Genomic DNA, 27,028 nt, shown 5'->3' with positions numbered 1-27,028 from the left:
TTTTTCAGCTCCACCTCTCATTCGTTCTCCATTCCATCATATTACGGGTTCCATTTCTCCTTTACATACTCTCCATTCAGGTGCTGGGTCCAATGAAGTTCTGGCTGCCTTTGATCAGCTGCTTCGTATGCATCCTCGACCTTCCGTGATTGAGTTCACCAAATTGTTATCTGCACTACTCCTTTGGATGAAAGATTTTCAGACTGCTATTTCTTTGTCGAATCAGACGGATTTGGTGAGAATTAAGACTGATCTTTATACTTATAACATCTTAATTAATTGCTTAGGGCCAGTTAATTTTGGGTTTTCTGCGTTGTCAAAAACTTTCAAGCTTGGTTTTCAGCCTATTTACAGTCAACATGATGATTCAAAGGGATACAGTGCCTAATGTTGTTACTCTATGTCTTATATAGACAAATGCATAGAGCAAACAAAGTTTTTCATGTCATGTTGAATAAGTGCTCTATGCTTGATTTTCTTATAACATATTGATTAATTGGTGAGAGCTTACTAATAGACTTAGTCAATCAACTTTTTACCTCTGTCTGTTTCTTTTTGAGCTCCACAGAGCACTTGTTGATAGTGTTATTTATTGCATCTTGCTGTTTCTCTTTAGATTCTAGCTCTTGAGCAACTGAATCAAGATGTTTCAGTTTCAATTCGAACACTTTGGAGCAATTATTATATCATACTGCTTCCTTTTAGCAACTACTTCAATGTTAATGAAATCAGCACGTTCCACTTTTGAACAAAAAGCATTTGCCTCAATCTTTTCAAATTAAGCTCTGCTGCTCAATTGATTTTTCAATTCCACTCTGTATTTTCACTTCCAAATCAAGTGTCAATCTGTTTCAAATCAAGTGTCAATCAGTGTTTCCTACTTCTTCTGTTCCAAAAAAGGTCATCAAACTTCTTGAAGAAATGCCCAACACTCATTCTTATAGTTGTCTTATCCATGGCTTATGCCTTGCAAGCTATCCTTGGGCAGCCCTAAAGATTTTTAAGTACCTCTTGTCCTATGGAGTAACCCGCACACCTTTGATAAATGGCTTTTGTAAATGTGGAAAGGATGATATTCACGATACATATTTTAAGAAATGGAAATGAACAAGTTTAAACTTGATATATCATATATAGTACCTTAATTGATGGCTTGTGACCTTCACCTTGGATAAAGCACGTGATGTCTTCAGGCAAATGGAAGACAATGACATCTCACCGGATAATTGGTTTTATAATGTGATTATTCATGGATTTCTCTATCACAAAGATTTGTCAAGGCATCAGAAAAATGGAAGACAATGACATCTCACCTTATACTTGCTCTATTATTGTGATTATTCATGGATTTCTCCAGCACAATGATTTGTCAAGGCATCCGAAAAAAGGAAGGCAATGACATCTGTCCGGATGATTGCTCTTATAATGTGATTATTCATGGATTTCTCCCGCTCAAGGATTTGTCAATGGCATCAGAACTCATTCATGAAATGCGTGACAATGGCTTCTTTGCCGATAACACGAGAGTAGATCTGGTAACAAAGTATAATCATATTTTGAAATCATTGTAAATTTCAGTCCCTAAACTTTATTTTCTCAATAAATTTTTCTAATGATTGTTTTTCCGTTGTAAATTATTGGTACTTTAATATATCTTAATATTAGTTTGATGCCTCTAGTTAATTATATAGAGGCACCAACACTGAAGGAGATATTGTTGTAATGTCAATTATGCAATGGAATTCATGATATTTGTAGGCATATGACCTCTTGCATTCTATCACTAAACTCCTTTATCAATCATTGTTTATTTCCTGCCTTTGATGTTTTTATTAATTATATGTGAAATTGTTTTTATTAAATTGTTTATCTTCTGCTTTGCGTTTTGAAAGAATTCAAATCTTCAAATTTAGTGTAACAAGAATCAGTTCCTATCAACAATCAGTTCATTGGGCAGTTCATCAACTGCAGGTGATATATTTTTTTCTTTGATAACTTCATTTCCCTTGCAAAATTTGTTTCAAATATGTTGATGATGATTGTTGAATTTCTGCAATTTGAACACTTTCAAGTTATTAAACAATTGACTGGATTAGTTCTTGAATTCGAAGATTACTACACATGTTTTCTAATTCCATTGGAGAATACATCAGAAAAGGTTTGTGCTGGATTTATCTACTGTGTATTTCCTTTATTTTCCCTTCTTTGGTTCCATTGCTTTATAAATTGTTTGTTTCTTTCATTGTGGAGTCAAAGTTAATATCAATGAATTTTTGCCCGAGTTCTCGTATCATCGTAGTTGTGTGGCACAGGTCATGCAATAATGTCTCAACAATAATTTTTCAACCGATCCTATGATCGAGACTCTATGCTTGTTCTTGGTTGCAATCATTCTCTTCTCTGCTTTATTGATTTCTGGTTTTCAATGATCAAGAAGGTTTAAATTAAATTGCCTTTTCTATTATGTGAGCAAGTTGATTTCATGTGTGTCGAAAATCACAGAATTTTCTATTCTAAAACTATTATGAGTCAGAAACTATGGACACATTTGCATTGAGCCGAAATGAAACGATGTTACCTTGCGTAACTGAAAATTGAAATGATGTTGATATTCAAGAAATATTACCTTTCCTTTGGGATAAAGAAACATGAAATTGAAACTTTTTTCAGTCTTAATTGCTATAATTTTGTAGTTATCACATTTTCTTTACCTGATGTGTTTATCCATTTTCCTTAATTGGAAGTTTAGGATTCATTTAATAAGTATATATTGTCCTTTTTTGTGGACTGTCCGAACATACTACTCTGTAATTATGTGTGGCCTTCAAATTTTCTCTGAAAATATGAGTTGTTATCCATAATGAATGTTTTCTGAAGTCTAGCAGCTTGCTGAAATTTCATGCTTACTTCTATTTGATTTCCAATATGTTTCTAATATGTTGACAACGTTTGTTGCATATTTCTGCTGTCTCAGGTCTTTAGATTATTCAAATAAGTTACTCCTGAATTTTAGCCTGGAGATCTTGTAAGCTCTAGATATCTATACAGAATCATATATGAATCAATCTGAAAAAACGTGTAAGATTGTGCAAAGGAATCTAAAATTATGATTGTAGAATCTACTATAAAGTGATCCAATTGGAGATTTAATTAACTCACAAACAAATAAAGTTGGATCTGAAAAATGTATAGTTCTAAATATAAGTTTAGTGAATTTTGGATCATACATTCGGAGATATAAGTTGGATCCGACATTCTTGCCAAGGTTGTACTGTCTTTTTCTCAAGCTGCTGAAGGAAGATATTTCCATGGTCATACAATCATGTGGAGCTATGGAGCTAGGCTAGTTCTCTTAGGTGAGTTCTTTAGGTATATCTTTCTACAAGTGTTTCAATAATTTTTATATGTATTGGAGTTCAGCAATTAAAGTAACAAACAAATAGGCTACAATAAAATCATATACTATAAGTAGGGCTGGTTCCAGTATTTTAGAGGCCCTAGGTAGGGGCGATCCTGATTTTTTTATGGGCCTAGATGAAAAAAAAGATAAAGAAGCCCTTAATAAAAAAAATGCATTTAAAAGTTTAAAATAAAAATTTCTACATATTTTAGATCTAAAATATCATATTATTTAGTCATTTAAAAAATTACTATATATACAGTAAAAAACAATTTGAGACCATTTTGGCTCAGGTCCTAGGCGATCGCACTCATGACCTATGTTCAGGACCGGTCCATAAACATTTGAGCCTTTTTATGATTTATTGTCCTACTAGATTATAATTTTCATTTTGAATTTGTAAAAATATTAAGCATAAAAAATTTGATCGGTACAGGTTCTTATGTAATTAACTTAATATGTTATATTACAAAAAGAATTATTTTTTATTAAATGACGTCATAAAACTCGAATACCGAGCTCATTCCATATAAGCCCCAAAAAATATATATATTATTTTTAAGGATAAGAAATGATTTGCGGTAGTCCACAACGTTTTGCGGTGGACCATAAATATTCGGACCTTCTTATAAATTGTTGTCCTATTAAATTATAATTTTTATTTTGATTTTGATTTTGTAAAAATACTGACCATAAAAAAATTGATAGATACAAGTTGTTATATAATTAACTCATATGTGTAATTAACTCAATAGCATGAGTAAATTAGTGAAAAGTAATTGTGTCCTAAAATATATTGTAACAAGTAAATCAATATATATTAATTATTTTAGATTGAATATATATTAACATTTTGGTTTAAGGAAAAAATTAAAATTATAAAAAAAAAATTATTAAAATTATATAATAATAATAATAAAAACAAAACATATGAAAAATAAAGAGAAAAGAACTTTATATACTAATAAGAAACATATTCTTCTTATTACTAAGAAAATCAGGAATAAAAGAAAATGGAAAATGAGAACCAAAATATAAAATTTTGAGAATCAAACTCACACCTTCACAAATAGCTCAACTATGCCTTTACCATTTAGCCTAGCAATACATTTTGTTATATATCCAAGTCTATATATTTTTAATCATTGCAATTTTAATAATTACTCTCTCCATTCTCAAATAAGTGTCGTTTTAGAGTTTTTCACACAAATTAAGAAACACAATTAATATTCACTTAAATTAATAAATTTACATGGATTAACTAAATAAAAATTCTCTCTCCTATAATGGTTGGAGAAAAAACTTTGAACGTTTAAAAAACACATAAATCAAGACAAAATTTAAATGCTTAGACCAAAAAAACTATACTAAATTTTATTGAAAAACGAAAACGACACTTAAAAAAGAACAAAAACAATTATCTAAAACGACACTTATTTGAGAATGGAGGGAGTATCAAATTTGAAAAAAATTCCGATCGGAGGCCCCGTAAGTCGGAGGCCCTAGGCGGCTTCCTCCTAGAGTCGGCCCTGACTACAAGGTGGAGTAAAAAAATCGATGTGCTTTCACTTTTTTTCAAACTGGTATCTAAAAAAAATATTATCCAGATGAGAACTGTGATTTTCGTTTGTGACCAAAAGATGAATGAGATTTTCCCAAAATTGAAAATAACCGTTGACGACCTCAAAATTGAAAAATTCAAAGACTCCATTATATTTTAAGTAATTTTGATTCTTCAATTTTTTAATTTTGATGTCATTTAGGTGTTGTTTGGTGAGAAAAGAGAAATTGAAGGTTTAGAGAAAAAGCTTCGAAAATGATAATTTTGATAAATAATTTGGATCCATAGTAAATGTTGTGCTAAACAACTATAATTCTTGAAATTTTCCATTTTGATATCGTTAACTGTCATTTTTATAATGTCAAACTAAACAATACCCGTTTTTAATAAAAGGGAAATCACAGTCCTCATCTGTACAAATGTTGCACATGGTTTTTTAAGATTTACCCTCTAAATAATAAAGCACTATGTGCTCCAATTTGTTATGGAATTTTATACGACCCTTCTAAGTTGATCATAAAAACCAATAGCCTATGTGTTGAATGTATAGTTTGATATACGGGAATATTATGGAGATAGAGAGAGATAAGTAATGACACAATAATGATTTGAATCACCTTGATGATTATGGCTTAGAGGCCTTGTATTTATAGTGAGCCAATAGTAGTTTGTATAGGAATACAATACACAAGTATAATCGTATTGAAACTCTACTTAGCTAGGGTTATAGACAAATTGAAACTCTAATTAAATAAGAATCTATTTAGAGAGATAATAGGAACATTATCTCTAACACCCCCCTCAAGCCGATGGCGGGCACGAACAAAGAGGCGAGAGCGTAGCATCGTGAAGCGAGCCGGAGCTAGCGGCTTGGTGAGTATGTCTGCAACCTGATCATCGGTTGGAATGAATCTGACACTGAGAAATCCTCTGTGAACTTGTTCACGAACAAAATGATAATCTAGCTCAATGTGCTTCGTACGAGCATGAAAACTGGATTTGAAGTGAGATAAATTGCTCCAACATTATCACACCATAACTGAACCGAAGTAGGTAAAGGAAAGCCCAGATCCGAGAGAAGTGATTTGAACCATAGGAGTTCTGCCGTGGCATTTGCCACTGCCTTGTATTCACTTTCTGTGGAGGATCTGGCTATTGTGGGTTGCTTGCGGGTCTGCCACGATACAATGCTGGATCCAAGGTAGACACAGAAGGCACCCGTGGATCGTCGATCATCAGGACACCCTCCCCAATCACTATCTGAGTAATAATGGATGTGCTCTATTGGTTTGATGGACATGACTATCCCAAAGTCTGATGTGCCCTGAATGTAGTGTAAGACCCTCTTGACTCCTTTCCAGTGCTCATCAGTCGGACAGTGCAGGAACTGACATAATTTGTTAACTACAAATGCAATGTCAGGACGAGTGAATGTTAAGTATTGAAGTGCTCCCACAATGCTTCGATATTCATCTCCAGAGGTTAAGCTGATGCCTAGCTCTTTTGGAAGTGTTGGCGTGGTGGCCATGGGGGTCAGTGTAGGTTTGGAGTCAATCATATTCACTCTGTCTAGGATGTCAGCCACATACTTGGCCTGACACATGTGAATGCCATCCTTCTCATATCTTATCTCAATTCCAAGAAAGTATTCTGCCTTGCCAAGATTGCGAATGGGAAACTCATGTTCAATGGCTGCAATTGTGTTGGTGATGTGTGCAGGGTGGTTACCTGTTATGAGTATATCATCAACATAGCACAAAATGTAAGTCTTTTCAGTGTCGGTGCGTCTGATAAACAGAGAATTGTCAGCCTGTGACATCTTGTACCCAAGTGAGAGGAGGAATGTTCGAAGGCGTGTGAACCATTCTTGCGGTGCTTGCTTTAATCCATAAAGACTCTTTTTGAGGAGACAGACATGATCCGGTCGGTCACTATCCCGAAAACTCTGCGGTTGTTCCATATAGATTGTCTTTGATAAGTTTCCATGAAGGAATGCATTAGAGACATCCAGTTGATTGATGAACCAGTTGTTTGCTGCTGCAATGGCAAAGACAGACCGAATGGTTATAGCTTTGATTACTGGACTAAATGTTTCTTTGTAGTCAATCCCAGCTTTCTGAGTGAATCCCCATGCTACTAAACGAGCTTTGTGTCGATCAATGGTTCCATCAGACTTCTTTTTTGTATGAAAGAGCCACCTAGAGGTGATGACATGCTGATCATGTGGTCTTGGTACAAGTTGCCAGGTGCCATTGTCCAGAAGAGCTTGAATCTCGTCAGACATTGTCGTGTGCCATTCGGGTTGTTTGTTGGCTTTGCTGAAGCATGTGGGATCCACTGTGCCATTTGGTTGTGTAGCTAGAAGCCCCTCAAACCGTCCCCTTGAGTGAAGAGATGACTGTCGAAGCTGCATATAATGTTGACGTGGACCAATCAGTGGTGCATTGCGAGGTCTGGGCCTTGCAGTTGGAACAGGAGCAGGTGGTGCAGTTTCAGGAGGAGGAGACTCTGTTTGTGGCATAGCATTCTCTTCATGAGGTACTGCATTTTGTATCTCCAGTGTGGTGATGTTCACAGAGTCAACTGGTGTGGTGAGATCATTCTGAGAAGCAGGTGTTGATGCAGCTGTGACTATTGGTGACAAACATTGATGTGGAACTAGTGGAGCAGTGTTTGTGGCTTCAGAGTCAGGGGGAATAATTGGGGTACCAGGATGAGGTCCGGAGTGGACAGGTGTGATTGGTTGGGAACATGGAACTAAGTTAGAAGGAGATAATATAGGAGTGGGATTAGACAAATTACCTGGATACGGGCCGAGTAAAGACGGTAGTTGACACGATGTGCTTACCCCCAAGTTGCTAGATTTATGTTGGGGTTTAGTGTCCTATAAGACAATTGTTCTAGGATACAAACTTAATGTAAATGAAGTGTTCTTTATATCATTTGTTTTAATGAGATATATGTTTTATAACTATATAAAGGCAATCCCTTTTAAGAACTAAATAAAGTCTAATAAAAGGAAATCCGTAAGTTTGTTTAAAGTGATTATAAAGTGTTCATACAAGCATGAAGTGAGACGAAACTTTATAATAAACTAATAAACTTAAAACCACCCCAAGTCAAGTAATATGTTCAGGATTGACATATCACTGTTGAGACTTGCATGTAACAATGTCTTCTGTCCGACAGAAAGCTGATCTCACAAGCTTCATATATACAGATATCTGGACAGTTACATAGATCCGATGAAAAGAAGTTCATTAGGATTGGGGACCCGACTTGAGATAACAGGATGGGTAGATTCATCCTTGTCACCTGTTCATCTCATTGGTATTAATAAGTATAAATAATCCTCAGACTCAAAGGAATGTTAATTAGTCATTCTGGATTACGAAATGTGACGCTTTGATCCTGTTGTAACACGATCCTTAACAGAGATGACTCTGGGGTGTGAACAGCAGACGTTGGGTATCATAGGAAGTAATTGCGGGATCGTTATACATTGGATTGAGCATTTATCACTCCCGATAAATGGGAGATATGTCCATGGATCGCTTGTGGAAGACTTGACTCTAAATCCTTGCAAGGTGATAGCTTAAGATTGAAATGCGGATTTCTCTTAACCTATCTAATTGGAGTTGACTCGGCCAGAACAAGTAAAACGAACGTCTCGCTATATGTGACTTGACATTACCCATAGTCATAAGATTCAGTTCAAGGACGTAGTTGATAAAGGATCGAATTATACCATAACTAATACGGAAAGGTCAACGACAGAATCAACCTGTCTTTTTATAGCTCTGGGGGAATGATTACGGACTTGCTAATCACATACTTTGTACATCATTCCGTTATGCAAAAGATTAAATATAATTCTTTGAAAATTAATTTAATAGTTGCATATGGCTAGAAGCAATAAGAACCTAATGGGTCACACATAAGACTTGGAATCCAAAAGAGAGACAGATGTTAATTAATTGACGGAAGCCCAACTGAGCCCAATAAGGCCCAATTACTAAGGGGGCGATTTATGTATGTTAATACATAAATAATTAGTTTGATTTTATTAATCCTAATTAGATTAGGATTATGAATTAAATTAATTAAAGGATAAATAAATTAGGAGTTTTAATTAGATTAAATTACTCCTATTATTATCCAATAAGGTTATTATTATTATCTATTATATTTAGATATATTAATGGATAATAATTAAGAATTCTATTCCGAATTAAATTCTTATTTCAATAACCTAATTCTATCTAACTTAGGATTAGATACAAGAGATTATAAATACCCCCCTATATAGATTTTTGAAATCTAACCCTAGCAATCAAGAGAGAGAATTTCGACCCCTAGCTCGAGGATGAGATTTTCTACCGCTTCCTTCCGTTCAATTGATTTTCATCTTTTTCTCTTTATCCTTGATCTTGTGTTGATTAATTAGAGACAATCTACTTTGGTTGTTTTAAACGGTTGATTCTAACTTGATCTTCCATTGTTTTGTTTTGTGCTCGGGAACTCGAAGTAAGAGTTGTGGGCACTTCGTTTGCAACGGTAGATAGAACTTCTGAAATGTATTTCTTTTATCCCTCTTTATATGAAATAACGATTAACGGATCTTAGGGTTAATGGAAATAGGTTAAAAGTTTTATATTTCCGCTGCTATACGTTAGCCTATTTCCCTTCAGAAGGTGATGATGCAGTGACTGTTGATGCAGGAAATACTTCTTCATTGTGCTGCACAAATTTGCAGATGTATATGCGTCTGGTAGCATACTCAAGACAAATATTCCCAGAATGATTTTCCGATGGACCAATGTAGACACATAACTTGGAACGAAAATCAAATTTGTGCTGGTTGTATGGACGAAGAAGAGGATAGATACCACTGCCAAAGATGCGCAATGCCTTATAGGCAGGCTGTTTCCTGTAGAACAAGAAATAGGGTGAATTGTTGTTCAGTATTTTGGTGGGTAAGTAGTTGATTAGCCTAATGTTGTGGATCATGGCATAGTTCCAGAATTTGAGAGGTAAAGATGCATTGGCTAACAAAGTAAGGCAGGTGTCAATGACATGTCTAATTTTTCTTCTCAGCTATACCATTTTGTGCATGAGTGTGAGGGCACACAATTTTGTGTATAATGCCATGTCGTTTGAAAAAAGGTTGTAGTTTTTGGAATTCTCCCCCAAGATCTGAGTAAATATTCTTAACCCTTGCACTATACTGATTAGAGATCATGGCATAAAAATCACAAAAGGTTAAGAAAACATCACTCTTATTCTTTAAACAGAAAACCCATCCAAATCTACTGAATTCATCAATGATTATTAAAAAATAACGGTGACCAAGACAGGAAACAACTGGAGCTGGTCCCCAAACATCCAGATGTAAGTTCTTAAAAATAAATGTGCTAGAGCGACTAATAGAGGGTAAAGGGATTCTAGCAAGTTTGCCTAATGGACAAAAAGAACAATTGCTAACTGACTTTGAAGAGGATAGATTGTTTCCTTTGAGAACTGTGTTGACTGTCTGATTTTGACAATGTCCAAGCCGTGCATGCCACCTTTCAAAAGACACATTCTCTCCTACTAGCGCCTCCTTTAGGGTGGGTGTAAGCACATAAAGCCCATCTTTACTCGGGCCCCGTAACAGGATTTCCCCAGTTGTTTGGTCCTTCACAAGAAAATGGTTAGGCCAAAATTCAAAGAAACATGAGTTGTCACGGGTAAATTTTTGAACAGATAGTAAAGATTTGGTAAGCTTAGGAACAAGTAGGGCATCATTAATTTTCAAATTATTGATATTTGAATTTCCAAAGTGAGAAATTTGCAAACCTTGACCATTGCCAAACTGAACCGTATCATATCCTGGATATGGCTGCATTTGATGAAGTTGAGTCAGATTTGCCGTCATGTGATTTGTTGCTCCTGTGTCATGATACCACGGCTGATTAGGACCCATGAATGGATTTGGTGGTTGTTGCCATGCCATGTGTGCTTGTGGTCCAGGATTGTAGTTTGATCTTGAATTGTTCTTTGGTCTTTTGCACTTATCAGCCCAGTGGCTTGGATCACCACAGTTGTAGCACTTGCCACTTCTTCTCTTCTTTGGATTCTGCTTCTTTGATTGATTTGTTTCCATGGTGGATACATTAGCCTCCCAGTGTGCTGATATACCATCAGGTTGAAGCAGAGTAGTCTTTCTGGTTGATTGAATCATGCCTTCAACTGTTTTCAAACTGTGCAAGATCTCCTGATAGTTGATGTTTGTACCGCGCTGAGTGACAAGATTCTGGACGGTAGAGCGATACTCTTCTCCCAAACCCTTGTAAAGAATTGACGGTAGTAGATGTTGAGGGTAAGGGTTCCCCGAGGCAGCCAGATCATCAAGAATGGACTTCACTTTTTGCATATACGCAGTAACTGACATTCCCCCTTGCTCAAGCTCATGCAGTTCAACTCCCATCTGAAACTGCTTGCTACCTGTAATAAGCCCGTAGGCATCTTTCAAAGCTAGCCAAATATCATGTGAGTATTTGAGATAAGCAATATCAGGAAACACCTCTTCGGTGATTGAATTTAGGAGCAAAGTCCTAACCACATTTTCTACATCATCCCATTGGGAAAAAGATGGATTTATGATTAAATCCGCAGCAGATGTCACAAAACCTGTTCTAGAAATAAATTTGGGTGGAGCAGGTGTTGAACTAAGAATGTGGGAAAGAAGATGATAGGTTTGAAGGGTAGATTCCATGGACATTCTCCATGCTTTGTAGTTGTGAGGGGTTAATTTGATGTTAATGGTGATATTTGTGGGTGGTTGTCTTGGTTGATCGACATGGGTAGAAACAGGTTCTGGATGGACAGAATTTGGTAAAATAATGGTATTTGAGGGAGGAATAAAATTAGGTCGAAAATTATTTGAAGGTGCATCAACAGTATTGTGATACGAATTTGAGAAAAAAGATGGGGCTGGATCATGGGTTAATTGAGTATTATACCCAAATGGTGAAGTATTGGATTCAGAAATTACCTGACGGTTGTTACTGGCTTCGACTGCCTGATAGACAGTTAGGGCAGCGAGAACTGATGGAGAAAATAGGGTTTGAGTGGCCGAGGGTTGTTGGGATTGAATTGGTGACTTCTGAACCGGAAGTTGATGATTTTGTGGGGGCGGAACAGCCGCATGATATGCCGCAATCGCGGCTAAAACCGCAGCGTCGGCAGCGGACGTTGTCGGAGTTGGGAGCATCGCGGTTTGCACAAACCGTGAATCATGAGCTCCTGTCGCGGAGAAGATTGGCGCGGGCTGCGCATGGGCGGCAGACGCAGACGCGAGGGGCGCATGAGCAACAGCAGCAAATGCGAGGGGCGCATGGGCGGCGGATGCAGGTTGCGCCGGGGCGACAAACACAGAGGAGATTGGCGCGGGATGCGCCTAGGCATTGGCCGCCTGGTATGCTTCGAGGGCTGCGCGTACCTCCGGAGGAAAGGAATCGCCCACGGTTCGCTGTGGAGGTGGAGCTGCCGCGGCTGGCGGTGCTGTTGTCGCGGTAAGGAACACGGAATCGCCGGTGACGAAGGGCGAGGTGAACCGCCATCCTGAAGTTGCAAACGAGCCACCGAAGGCTTCGTCCGTGTTTTGAGCAGCCGCGGAGGTTGAAGCACCGACAGGTGCGATATTCACGGCAGCGACATCGGCGGCGGTGGTTGCGGCGGCAGCAGCTTTGTATTGGGTGTATGTTGGTGATTGTGGATGATCAGAGGATTCGGAGGATGCGGAAGTTGATACTACTGATACCATGTTGAATGTATAGTTTGATATACGGGAATATTATGGAGATAGAGAGAGATAAGTAATAACACAATAATGATTTGAATCACCTTGATGATTATGGCTCAGAGGCCTTGTATTTATAGTGAGCCAATAGTAGTTTGTATAGGAATACAATACACAAGTATAATCGTATTGAAACTCTACCTAGCTAGGGTTGTAGACAAATTGAAACTCTAACTAGATAAGAATCTATTTACAGAGATAATAGGAACATTATCTCTAACACTATGAACTTTAAAAATGACCAATAGCCTTTGAGCTGGTTTAAAGGGATTTATACTGTCTCTCCTATCTCTCAATCAATCATGTAATTTCAAATAATAGGTCACACATGATAAAATTTTGAATATGTCATAAGCTAAATAACACTTTAAACTTGAATATTATTATATGCGATGAAATATTTTGGATTTTTAATTATTTTCTCCATTCTCTTATATATGTCATTTTAGCAAATTAATTTTTCCCCCAAATATAAGTCATTATAGGATTTCAAGAACTTTTAGTTTAGTTTTTTGGTCCAAATATTAATTTCTTTGTATTGATACATATGTTTTTTAATATTCCAATGCTTATTCCTTAATAATGATATGAGAGAGAATTTTTTTTAGTTAACCAATATATTTCTTAATTTATGTAAAATACCCTATAATGAAAAAAAATGAAAAACCGGAAAAATGAGAAATAGAAAAACGGTGAAAAATATTGAAAATGGAAATTAAAAGAAACGAGAAAAATGTAAAAAAATATGAAAAAGTGAAAAACTATATACTAATTTATTGATTTCGGTTAATCTAATTTTGTATTTGATTTCAATTTGATTTTTCACATTTTTCATGTTTTTCGTTGATTTTAATTATGTAAATAAAATTTTATGATCACATTTAATTAGGAAAATATAAATATTGTAATGGTTATTATATTACATCATAATTGTCAACCAAACATGATAATAGAATCACTATTCCCTTCCATTACATTACAACTTTGATTACATTACGACATTGATTACATGTCATTGCATTACGGCATACCAAACAGACCTTAAATGAGTTCCCAAACATTTCGTTAGTTTTTTTTTTTTAATTTCATGTTGAGTTATAAGTGCAACAAATTAAAACTAGTTTTTGACTTGTGCGATACACGGATTTATTTTAAGCATATAAATATTAAGATTTTTTATAATTTAATAATTAAAATTAGTGATACAAAAGTGTTATCTAAATTAAATTTTATTATTTAGTTTTTATATTTTCTTTAAATAATATTTTTATAGATAAATATAATAATATAATTAAAATTAATATATTATATTATATATTTTATAAGTAAAAAATGAGGAAGTAACACCTTAGTTCTATCGTTACTATTATATCGTTACTATTTTATAATATATATGGATTTCATAGATTTTTTCATAGGTTTTGTGAAATTTAATTTAGTGTATGTATTTTACTTGTGTTGCTATCATAAGGTGAAGAGTTTGTTTCAAAATTGGCTTTCAAGCATGGACAGAAAACCATGAATTGATTTAGTTTCATTTTCAAATGCAACTCCTAACTCTATGAAAGAGATTAATTTAAACAATGAAAACCATATGACATTATTATTTCTATGATTTCTAATTCTTAACCAATTTTATTATAATATTATATTAAATTACTATTAGTAGTTTATAAATTTTTATGGTTGTAAATGCATGATTTACAGAAAATTAGGATTGTAATTCACACCATTAATAAATAAATAAAATCACCAACAATGATTTTTTTTTTTTACTAATTTAATTTTGCGAATAACTTATCGAATTAAAAGGTTGTACGGAGGACGCGCTACTATTTTGAAAGTGATTTTTGATTGATGGAGCTGTAATCTGTAAAAGAATCCGATCGTCAAGATTAATATAGTAATCCCCGAATTCACATACTTGGAGACTTTGGAACAACAAAAATCACTTGATGTAAAAGGAAAAATTGAATTATAATCCGGCTCTATATTTTGTTTGAACCCGGATTATAATCAGGGTCTATATTCTGTTTTGACGAGACGCAAGCATGGTTTATTTTCCAAATATCTATTAAGACTTATCTCAGAATAAATTTATAAGCAAATTAATAGCTTTTCAATGTGAGACGAAACTAAGCATTTCTTTTTTCGAAAGAAGTATTCATTTTTCGTAACTGTTTTTTTATCTTTTAATTATATATAGAAGATAAAAAAAATGTTTGATAAGATTTCAAAACAACTGATTTTAGCAGAAAAATCAATAAATAGGAACAAGTGAACCAAATGGACCGTAATTAGATTTGACGTGTTAATTTCAATACATAAAGGCATTAATTTTGGATTTCCTTTTTGTAGTTAATGAATGGCATAAACAACATCACAAAGTAAACTACAATCCTTCATTACAAATCTACAAATTCATACCTTTTTTTTTAGTACATCCCCTTTATATTATATGGTTGCTTTTTTTTTTTTTTTTTTAAAAGAAGGAAAAACATCATGCATTCATAATATTTTCAATTTTTATTGATTAAATTGTTTATTTTTGAATTTGACACTTTGAGTTTTCATAAAGTCAGTTTTAATATCAAAATCAATTAAAAATACATAACTAATTTCTTTTGCATTTAAAAAAGCTTAATAAATTCTCGACTTCCAAGTTGTCCAAAAACTGCAATTAACTCCTGAACTTCAAAATGTTACAACTAAACTCATATCCCCAATAAACTCATATCACTCTCATTCACGGCAAATTATTAGAAGCACCTGGTTCTCGATGTCAAATGGAAGACCTCCCATACATATTTTTGACACATGTAACATGGATCCACACATATTATAAAAGGCCCCATTATTTTAATTATTACGTAGGGTCACAATACATGTGTCCAAATGTGAACCGGGAGTCCTCTCAGTGACATGGAAGACCATGTGTTTAATATAAGAACTCGTCAATCACCCTCTTCCAAATTTACTTAGGCCTTCTCCTACCCCTTACCATTGCACCCTTTACCACTCTTCAATAGACCTGTCCACGGGTTCGGGTACCCGTCTGGTCCGTCCAGGACCGTGTCCCTCGGGCCAAGCTTGGACAATACTAATTGATGTTAGGTCCAGCCCGGTCCAGGCCCGCTAAAGCCCATCTATTTTTTAGGTGGGCTTGGGATTAATAAAAATAGCACGGACCGGTCCAGCCTGGTCTGCCTATTAATATTAATTAATAAATTTTATATACTTATAGATTTATATATTAAATTTTATTTTTTATAATTAAAAAATTATGTATATATGTTTAAGTGGGTTTATATGGGCTTGAGATTTGATTTTTAAGCCTGAGCCCGCCTAAATTACTAGTGGGATGGCTTGGGTTTGGGCTGAGGACTTTTATATAAAAGCCCGTCTAGCCCGGCCTGAGCCCGATCCATGGCCAAGTCTACTCTTCAATCATTCTAACCGGCGCATCAAACACTTTTCGTCTTACATGGTCAAACCACCTTAGTCGATTTTTTCTCATTTTATTCTCAATAGATATAACCCCTACTTTCATCCTAATTATTTTTCCCTCACCCGATCCTTTCTCGTATGCATCACTCTCAACTAAACATACCTTAAAGTAATAAAAATTAGTCTCCTTAACGAAACTTTGACTTCTCCACCATTGACTTGGGAGGGTTTTTAGTCAACCATGTAGTAGTAGTAAAAAGGAAGCAAAGAAGTGAAACTTAAAAGTAGAGAAAAGGGAAAGATTAGATTAGATAATCCCATCTTCACTTAAAATGGCAACGTGTAGGTAACATGCCTTTGCTGAGAAAGACAACAAGAATAGAATTTCTACCCTTAAATTAATTATATATCTTATTAATTTCATGAACTCTTCATTTCAGAAAAATAGAAATCTAGAGAGAGATTAATAGATGATAATTAGCTCATAAACTCTGTCTAATCTAATCTCTCCATTAATTAATTTCTGAAATCATAATGGAAGAGAAGAAAACATCATCAGTTTCAGATGTTGGAGCTTGGGCTATGAACATTTTCAGCTCTATTGGTATTATTATGGCTAATAAGCAACTCATGTCTCCTTCTGGTTTTGGCTTTGTCTATGGTAAGTAAACCCTTCATTTCTTTTTCTTTCTTTATATATATAAATATTGGAATTATTAAACCGAACCGAACCGAACCGATTCAATTCAACTTTTTAATTTGGTTTTCCTAGAATTTGATTTGGAATTGGTTATAGTTTGAATGTATTTCGGTATGTGGGTTCGATTCGGTTCGCTAGGTAAAAAATGTAGAAAACTTGAATCGGATTGTAATTTATTAGTTCTCACATTTGTATGTACTATATTGTTTAGTTCCCTATTTTAAAAAACACATTATAAGGTCTATGATTCTGTTTAGTAAAGAGTTTTTTTTGGATAAAATTAGAGGTTTGATCTATTTTAAAGGTTTTGACTAGTCAAACCTCTAATAGTATTGTTTGGTGAAAAGAAGTTTGAAAAAGCTTATTGAGTTCGAAAAACTAATTTTGAAAAAGCTGTTTTAAGAGTTTTTTTCAATTAGCTTATTGCTCCATCTTTTTTTGAAAGACATTTTTACCCCTAATTACTATCCTTTAGCGGAAATAAAGGCTTTATCATGTCATTATTTATCATTTTTATACAAACAGCTATTAACAATCAGCTAAGTTTTACCAAACAAGTTTGTACAATATGCTAGTCAAATCAACTACTAGCTATTTGCCAAACATATCGTTAACCTTATATTTGTAATCAAACATATCTTAGCTTTCAAGACAGCCATGGTGCGGTATAAAATGACCATGATACTCTGTTATTTTCTGTTTGCATGTTTATACTGAATATAACGATTAAAAATCTAAAAAAATTAGATAGAAGAACCAAAAGGTTAACCGTGACAAAAAAAATATGGACCTTATACGTAATAGGTTTTTCAAAATATGGAGACTAAATAATATATTAAGTAAAAAAGAGATGACTAATAAATTATTTTCTATATATATTATGGGCTTAATGCATCTCTAGCCTCTATACTTGTTCAGAAAATTCAACTGCTCCTTATACTTTGAAAACATCACTAGTTCTATATTTATCATATGATCTTGTTTAAAGTGAGTTATTGATCCCCTAAAATTCACGTGGAAGAGAAAAATGAGATTATGGTGAAAGTTGAAATCTGTACACGGTAAGTAAGTTCAGGAGGCTAATAGACTATTGTAAGCAAGTTTAAGGGCCAAAATGTTATTTTAAAAAAGTTTAGAGCACCAACGTGTCAATTTAAGCAAGTTATAGGATAAATAAGATGTTTTCAAAGTATAAGAGAGTAGTTGAATTTTTTGACAAGTACAAAGGCTAGAAATGTATTTTATATTTATATGAATATATATATGGGTTAAACCCCCAAAGGACCATTTATGAAAATTATTCCCGATCTAGTAATGGTTGAGAAATAATTTCATTGGAGGAGCTGTTTTTAACTTTGTAGTTAAAAATATCCTCATTACGCCGCCGCAATGATACCATTACGGTGGTGGCTCCACTGTAATGGTACGAAGGACAAAAGTAACTTTTCTCTCTTTTGTACCATTATTGCGGGTCCACCCCCGTAATGGTATCATTACGGCTCTTTAGAGCATCTCCAATAGAGGGTGCTTAAAAGAGTGCCAAAACTTAACACATAATCCCCAAAATATAATATTTATTGTCTCTTTCATCCATATCACTTTTGACCACTTTTACTTAAAAAATGCTTTAATAGTGGTTCCTTGAAAAGTTGCTATTATAATCCAACAAATTATTATTTTATTATAAATATTAAAAATAAAAGGCTCCAGATTTTATTATTTCTAGGAGAGGGACCACAGTTTTTATATTAAAAAATAATTAAACAAGGTTGCCAAGAGGTTGTCAAAAATTGACAACTTTTCTTGGCACCCACAATCACTCCAATAGTGGGCACTCTTTAAAAGTTGTCAAACCTGATGCCACATAAGCTGTCACTCTTTTAGGCACCCTCTATTGGAGATGCTCTTAGGCGCCATAATGGAAAAATTATTAGGAGTATCGGTTTCTCATGTCAAATGGAGGACTTCCTATACATATTTTGTCATGTATAATATAGACCCACACATATTATAAGAGGGTCCACTGTTTTAAATATTAGATAGAGCGACAATATACATATCCAAATATGAATTAGGGGTACTCCAAGTAACGTGGAAGACCCCACGCTTAAAATAAAAACTCGCCGTAACGAGGCTATTTTTAACTACAAAGTTAAAAATAGCTCCTTCAAGGGAATCATTTCCAAACCATTGTTAGGTTGGGAATAATTTCCTTAAATAACCCAATTTTCAGGTTTAATCCTATATATATATATATATTGTATGTAAAATAAATTTGATCATTTTAGAATAATTAATTAATTAAATTAAAAATGTGCAGCAACAACTTTAACTGGATTGCATTTCACAATGACTGCAATGGTTGGATTGGCATCAAATGCAGCAGGATATTCATCATCAGCAGCCAAACATGTCCCAATGTTGGAACTTATTTGGTTTTCTATTGTTGCTAATGTCTCCATTACTAGCATGAATTTGAGTCTCATGCTCAATTCTGTTGGCTTCTACCAGGTGATCTTTTTTTAATTATTATTTTCATAACTATATACTAAAAACTATAAAAAAAAAAAAATTAATGTGATTTCGTGCATTTGCAAGTATCACATGTTCGTGGATTGGGCTCGGCCGGACCTTTATCTAAAAATTCAGCCCATTGCATTGTTAATTTAGGTGGGCTGAACTCGGATTTAATAAATCCCAAACTCAATCGGATTAAGTCCACCTAAAAAACAATACATATTTTTAATAATAAAAGTTAAATTTCTTAATTAAAGTAAATATATAAATTCAAAAATTAACATTGACAGGAAGGTATGCCCGATCCAACCTAGGGGTGAGCAGAACCGAACCGAAAATTCAAAGACTAAAAAATCGGACCGAAAAAACCGAACCAAACCAGACCGAATTATATTTTGGTTTGGTTCGGTCCTAAATTTTAAGCTAGTATGGTTTTCGGTTTGATTTTGTTCGGTCCAAAACCGAATAAAACCGAACCGAAATATAATATATACTACTTTTAGTTTTAGGGTTTTAAATTAATTAACTAATTATATATAGAAAAGAAAAAACAATTAAACATGTTTCTTCTCTTTTAACTAATTATATATACAAGAGAAAAAACTAATTATATAATTATTGTCTTTATATAATTGTTTAGCTAGTGAAGGTAGAGGTAGAAGCAGGTCTCTAATGCTTTGTTTGGTCCAAATATGAACCAAACCAAACCAAACCTAAATAATTTAGTTCGATCCACACCAAATCAAATTATAATTTAGTTTGATTTGATCTTAAAAAATACATGTAATTTGATTTGGTCCAATTCAGTTTGGTTTGGTTTTTGGACCAAACCGAACCATGCTCACCACCTGATCCGACCTGACTCATCCTATGTTTATAAATCCCAATCTCGGTCATAGAATATGCAACTTTTTACAAGTCTGAGCTAAACTGGGTTTTATATCAATTTTACTTATCCAAACCTGTAATATTAGATGCGGTCTAGATGGGCTAAATTAATTACATTGAGGCCCAAATTATCGACTGAAACACTTTTAGTATTTTTAAGGGTAAAGTTCAAATAAACCCCATGTGGTTTCACTAATTTTCAGATAAAGTACTGTGGTTTACTTTTTGTCAAAAGGAGGACTTAGGTTTTCAACTTTAGCAAAATAAGGACTTTTTCGATTGATACTATTAAAATCACCATTAACAATTTCAAAAATGGTATATTTTAAGAATTACTAATATTCTAAGCAACTTTAATTCTTCAACTTTTTCATTTCGAGATTATTTAAATGATGTTTGGTAGAGAGAGAAAGTTAATGTTTAGAAAGAGAAAGTTCCAAAAAAGATGATTTTCTAAAATCGAAAATGTAGTTCCATAGAAAATATGACATTGAACAACTTTAATTCTTGAAAATTTTCATTTTCAAGTCGTTAAAGATAGTTTTAATAGCATTATTAAAAGTGCGAAACCTCAGTTATCGTTTTGACAAAAAGTAAACCACAGTCCTTTATCTGAAAATTAGTGAAACCACCGGGGTTTTATTTGAACTTTCCCCTATTTTTAATCACAAAAGTGAAATATAGATAGAAATTGCAAAACAAGTTAATTTTTTTTAAAAAAGAAATTTATGTGCTTTTACGTTTTGTCAAAACATGTATTTATGGATTTTTTTTTATCTAAACGTGAACTGAACTGAGGTTTTCATTAATAAAATGAGAATCTTTTAGTTTAACACTATAAAAATATCTGTTAACGATCAAAATAGAAAATTTCAAGAATTAAAGTTGGTTAGTACCACATTTGCTTTGAAACTAGATTTTTTATTTTCCAAAATTATAATTTTCAGAGCTTTCTCTTCTAAACATTCAGATTTCTCAATTCTCATCAAACAACACTTAAATGATCTCAAAATTAAAAAGTTGAAGAATTAAAGTTGTTTAGAATATTATCAAATCTTTGAATATTTCAATTTTGAGATCGTCAACGCTCATTTCAATTTCGAAATCCTTGTTTTTAGCAAAACGAAAAACCTGTCATTAGAGTTGACGGGTAAGAGGACAAGCTACCCAATTAGAGTCGCACCAACCAGACAAAGTCAACTCGCTGTCCGAACTCAAAAGAATTCCTTGTCTAACGAACCACATGTAAGGGCGCACCCCAGTGTTAATGTCTCAATGATTCCATAAATCGAGATAACATATGAATAGAGTAAGCCAAGTCAGTGTGAGTTTCTGGCAAAAGAAGAGAGCTGACATCATGAGCTAACCGATGATTTTGCTCCATCGGGAAAGACACATGTTTTGATCCCAATAAGCCAGCCTTAGAGATAATATTGAGTGCGAAAAGGCAAATGGATCACTATAAGTTTAGTAAAATTAAAACCTGTCATTTCCTGATCGCAAAAAAAAACCCCACTCTCCATTTTGACAAAAAAAAAAAGTTCACAAATACATGCTTGACAAAACGTGAAATCACAAAGATTTTTTTTTGATTTACCTTTTATTAATTAATTTACCCCCTCTCTCTCTATATATTCTATTTATTTTTATTTTTAATTTTTTTTGTTGATAAATTAATGTAGATATCAAAGTTGAGTATGATTCCAGTGGTATGTATAATGGAATGGATACTTCATGGTAAAAATTACTCAAAACAAGTGAAAATGGCAGTTGGTGTTGTTGTTATTGGTGTTGGAGTTTGCACTGTCACTGATGTCAAAGTTAATGCCAAAGGCTTTCTTTCTGCTTCTGTTGGTGTTCTCTCTTCTTCTTTGCAACAAATTGTAAGTTTTTCCCCTTTTTTCTAAATTAATTACATATGGTATTTAAAAAAAAAATCAGAATTTCAAAACGAATTATCGTATCGTAATCATGTTATATATGATATATATTCTTAAATGATTATATATAATAGGATTAATACACATATTTGCCATTGTGTTTTCTCGGAAAAACAAATATGCCCTTGTATCAAATAAACCCACTAAAATCTCCTTATACTTTCCACAAACCTATAGATATACCCTAAACTAACAGAAGTGTGATTTGGAGGAAGAACCCTAAATCGCGCAATTGTATAGCAAAAGGAGAAACAAAATTCTCTTTTATAGGGTTGATTTGCCATGTAGGATTCCTTTTAATGTGTTGGCCCCTGACGTGGCGGGACGTGGCGTCCCACGTGGCACGCCGTTTGTGCCAAATCACACTTCTGTTAGTTTAGGGTATATTTGTAGGGTTGTGGAAAGTATAAGGAGATTTTAGTGGGTTTATTTGATACAATGACATATTTGTTTTTTCGAGAAAACACAAGGACAAATATGTGTATTAACCTTATATAATATAAATGACTCGAAAACGATGATCGTTTCAAGAGTCCTAGTAATTATGGTTAAATCTAAAAAAAGGATTCTAAGGAAATTACTCGCAACTTGTAATGGTTGCAAAATAATTCCTTTAAAGAATTATTTTTAACCATAAAATTAAAAATAGTCTCATTATGACGATGCCCTGCTGTGATAATGAGATTGTTTTTAACCTTAGAGTTGAAAGCAACCCCTCAACAAAATTATTTCTAAGCATTACCATATTGAGAATAGTTCTTTTAAAGGACCATTATGGGATTTAATCTTGACAATTCACCTAATTTTATTTGTTTGTTACAATTTTCATTTTTGTTATATTTATATCGTATATAATCATTTAGAATATATGAATCATATAACACAAATATAATACGACACTCTTATTAAGAAAAATCACAAGATGAATTAATGAACCTTTTTTTGGCTAAATTTTTCTTGTAAATGTATTTTAGGAATAAGGGTTAATTTTGTGCCTGACGTTTTCAGGAAAATCCAATTTTTAGCTGAATTCTTCACTTATTTTCCTAAACTTTTGAAACCTTACTTTATACATTCTTACCATTTTGAAAATAGTAGTCATTCACCAATTTTTTCCCATTTTTCGGTAAATAAACGAAGTCTGATCTTATTATTTTTGCCGTAACTCAATTTTGCTAAATCATATCTCATTTTCAAGGTGCAATTTTAAATTTTCGTACCGATTTTTCCATAGAGGTTTTAATTTTAAAAACTTTACTGTTTGCGTGGAAACAGTCAATTGGAGCCTTACAGAAGAAATATTCAATAGGATCATTTGAATTGCTAAGCAAGACGGCTCCGATTCAAGCTTTCTCTCTTCTGTTAACCGGTCCCTTCGTTGATTACTTCATCACCGGAAAAGTTGTCACAGATTACTCATTATCTGCTAATGCATTTGTAAGTACATATTATCTTCCTAAGCATGTATTTTTCTTTTTTGAAAATTTTCTTTTAGCTATATGGACCGAATTCAGAGGGCTTTCGTACCTAGGCCCAAGCCCAAGCCAACCCGCTCCAAATTCCCCCGAGCCTTCTAACTACAATGCTAGATAGTAGGGTGATAATATACTATTATTATAAAATATACAATATTTTAATTTAGACGGACTTAGGATATGTTCATGTTTTAAAATCAAATCTCAAGTCCAACCTGAATAAATCAATCTAAAAAAATATTTTCTTTAATAATAAGTATTAAAATTTATACTTAAAAATAAATATTGAGTATATAAATATAATATTTAATATTAATGGGGTGGCCAGGTCATCCTATTTCTATAATTCCTAAACCTGGACGAATATCTAAACTTGTGATCATTTTTAGTCATGATCAATGGCGCTTCAAAACAGTACTTTTGGCGCCTAAACGTGTTAAGCTACCGAACTTGTTTGATCTCTAATATTTTGGTGGGTGACATCTAATTCTTCACTTTTGAATTTTGTCAAATGTGCACTCTTATAGACGAAACTATCACTCGTGGGGTCCACACTCCATTAACCGACAGTAAGTCAGAAATAACACATATTATCCAACTTCTTTTATGAGATTTTGATACGTAGTATCCAAAATGTTATATATTATTTCTGGAGTCCTACGTGTCAAATCGTTAAAAAGAAATCGGATGATGTGACATTATTTTTGCAACACACATAAGTGAACGGCATACACACTCCATGTATGACAGTTTTGTCTATTAGAGTGTAGATTTTAACAAAAGTGAAAAGGTGAAACGCTAAAACCTCATCAAATAAAAGGTACCCAATTCGTATCCGATTGGTCGGGCTTGAATATGAAAAAATGATATTAGACCCGACCCCAACCCGTTTTAATCTGCCTATTTTTGTGCATTGCTTGAGATTTTAAAAATAGAACGGGCCAACTTAGTCCGACCTGACACAATCTATTAATATCAATTAGGATTAATTATATATATAGATGTTTTGTAATTTCGCCGATTTGCATATGAGTACTTAGAGAGAGAAAACTCAAAAAATAATGATTTTGAAAAATTAAGAATATGGTTCCATAGTAAATATGATACTAAACAACTTTAATTCTTGAAATTTTCATTTTGAAGTCGTTATCAGCCAAATTTGACAAAGAAAAAAAAATGCAGAAATTTGCAAACCACATTGTTGCGCTTGCAAAAATATATACCACAAGTACCCATCTGCAAATTGACGAAATAACATGACATCTATGTATAATTAACCCTATTAATTATATATATAAGGAGTTGAGTCTATTTGTGCTAAGCTCGAGATTTGATTTTAAAATCTAAATCCAGTCTAATCTGAGCACCGTTAATTAATAGCAGATTGGACCGAATATTTTTAGATATAAACCCGTGAAGTCTAGTACGACATGACCCAATCCAACCCAACCCAACTCGACCCGACCTGACCCACAACTAAGCCTAATTAATATATGCTACTAATTTTTTTTCTTGTTTTTGGCAGTTTTTCATAGTACTATCATGCTCATTGGCTGTATTTTGCAATTTGAGCCAATATCTATGCATAGGAAGATTTTCAGCAACATCTTTCCAAGTTTTAGGGCACATGAAAACAGTTTGTATACTCATATTGGGATGGCTTCTCTTTGATTCTCAACTTACTCTCAAAAACATCACTGGAATGGCTGTGGCTGTTGTTGGTATGATCATATATAGTTGGGCAGTTGAATTTGATAAGCAATCTAAATCCAAATTCATCAACAACATTCCACCCTCTAAACCTAGCTTTTCCGAAGAACAATCCGCCTTTTTGCAACACCAAATTGATCGTGACTCCGTCGGTAAAGATCTCGAGGCCCCACAGTCCAAATGAGTTGATATATCGGGTGGCGATGTCGATTGGGTCTGAGCGAGCTTTTTGGTTTTGAAAAATATTATTGGGTATCTGGGGTTTGACACTCGAAGTAATGGTTATTTCGTTAAAAAAAGGAAGTAACTATACAACTTACCGTTTATACTTTCAATTTTTTAGGGTTTTTTTGTTCTTAAAATTAAGAGATTTTTAGGTTGTAATTGAGAAAAAGAATGGTGAGAAGAGGTGTGTTTTGCTTTCTTGTGCCATTTTTTATGTGTATTAATAAATTATTAAAATTGAAATAAATATGTATTTTTCATAATTCTATAAATACAATATTAATAGTCCGTGATTCCGAAGAACAATCTGCGTTTTGGCAACACCAAATCGTCTGTGATTCCGTCGGTAAAGATCTCGAGGCCGCAGTTCTTAAGTCGTAACGTATCGATTGAACCTATATGATTGATGGGTAATGTCGATTGGGGTTGAGCGAGCTTTTCGGTTTTGAAAAATACTATCGGGTTTTGGTTTAGAGACTCGGAGTAATGGTTAAAAGAAAGAATTTGCCATTTACATTTTCAATTTTTAGGGTTTTAAAAAAAATCAAGAGATTTGTAGGTTATAATTGAGAAAAAAAAATGGTGAGAAGAGATGTGTGTTTGGCTTTCTTGTGCCATTTTTTTCATGTGTATCAATACATTATTGAAATAGAAATAAATATGTACTTTTTTAGAATTATGTAAATACAATATTAAGTAAATAATAAGTTCATGAACACGAAAGCTCATGAACAAGCATGAAAGCTCGATAATAGGTTTATGAACAGAGCCGGTCATGATATTTTAAGGGTTCTAGATGAAATAAGAGATAAAATGCCTTAATAAAAGAAAATTATATTTAAAAGTTTAAAATAGAAATTTGAATCCATTTTAGGTCTAAATTGATATTATAATAAAAAAATTACTACATATATAGTAAAAAAAATTTGGGCCTTGTTTGGCCCTGGACCCTAGGCGGCCGCACTCCTACCCTATGCTTAGGGTCGGCCCTGCTCATGAACAAGCTCGATTATAATGTTCATGAATACAACAATGCGATTTTGTCTAAATTGTAGTTTTATAGATTTCAAAGCTATGTAGTTTTTGTGTTAATTTTTTTTTTCAAATGTAACATAATTAATGAGTTATTTTTGAGTGAAGTTCATCAATAGAATAAACAAGTTGTTCGTGAGCAGCTCGTGAAAAAAAAAATATTGAGTTCAAACTCACCAATTTTCTAACCAATTGAATATGAGCATGCTAAAGCTCCGCTCATTCGATTACGGCCCTAAAAAATGTTAGGCTAGTTCCAAACTTTGCATGAGTATGCCAATTTTAGTGAA

At 33.6% G+C, this 27,028-nt stretch overlaps 1 protein-coding gene across 1 annotated transcript; it reads left to right on the top strand.

Moving 5' to 3' along the window:
* Positions 1 to 16,702: 16,702 nt before the first annotated feature.
* LOC136205711 (UDP-rhamnose/UDP-galactose transporter 2-like) lies at positions 16,703 to 26,000 on the top strand. Its single transcript, XM_065996433.1, has 5 exons — positions 16,703 to 16,912; positions 19,272 to 19,462; positions 22,039 to 22,239; positions 23,572 to 23,733; positions 25,297 to 26,000. Exons 1-5 carry the CDS (start codon positions 16,786 to 16,788, stop codon positions 25,663 to 25,665), a joined length of 1,050 nt encoding a protein of 349 aa, XP_065852505.1. The 5' UTR covers positions 16,703 to 16,785; the 3' UTR covers positions 25,666 to 26,000.
* Positions 26,001 to 27,028: the final 1,028 nt, after the last annotated feature.

Source organism: Euphorbia lathyris, chromosome 9, assembly GCF_963576675.1.
Source record: "Euphorbia lathyris chromosome 9, ddEupLath1.1, whole genome shotgun sequence".
In the NCBI taxonomy this organism is placed as follows: Eukaryota; Viridiplantae; Streptophyta; class Magnoliopsida; order Malpighiales; family Euphorbiaceae; genus Euphorbia; species Euphorbia lathyris.
Note: the sequence above shows the minus strand (reverse complement) of the source record. Positions and strands in the feature narration are given on the sequence as shown.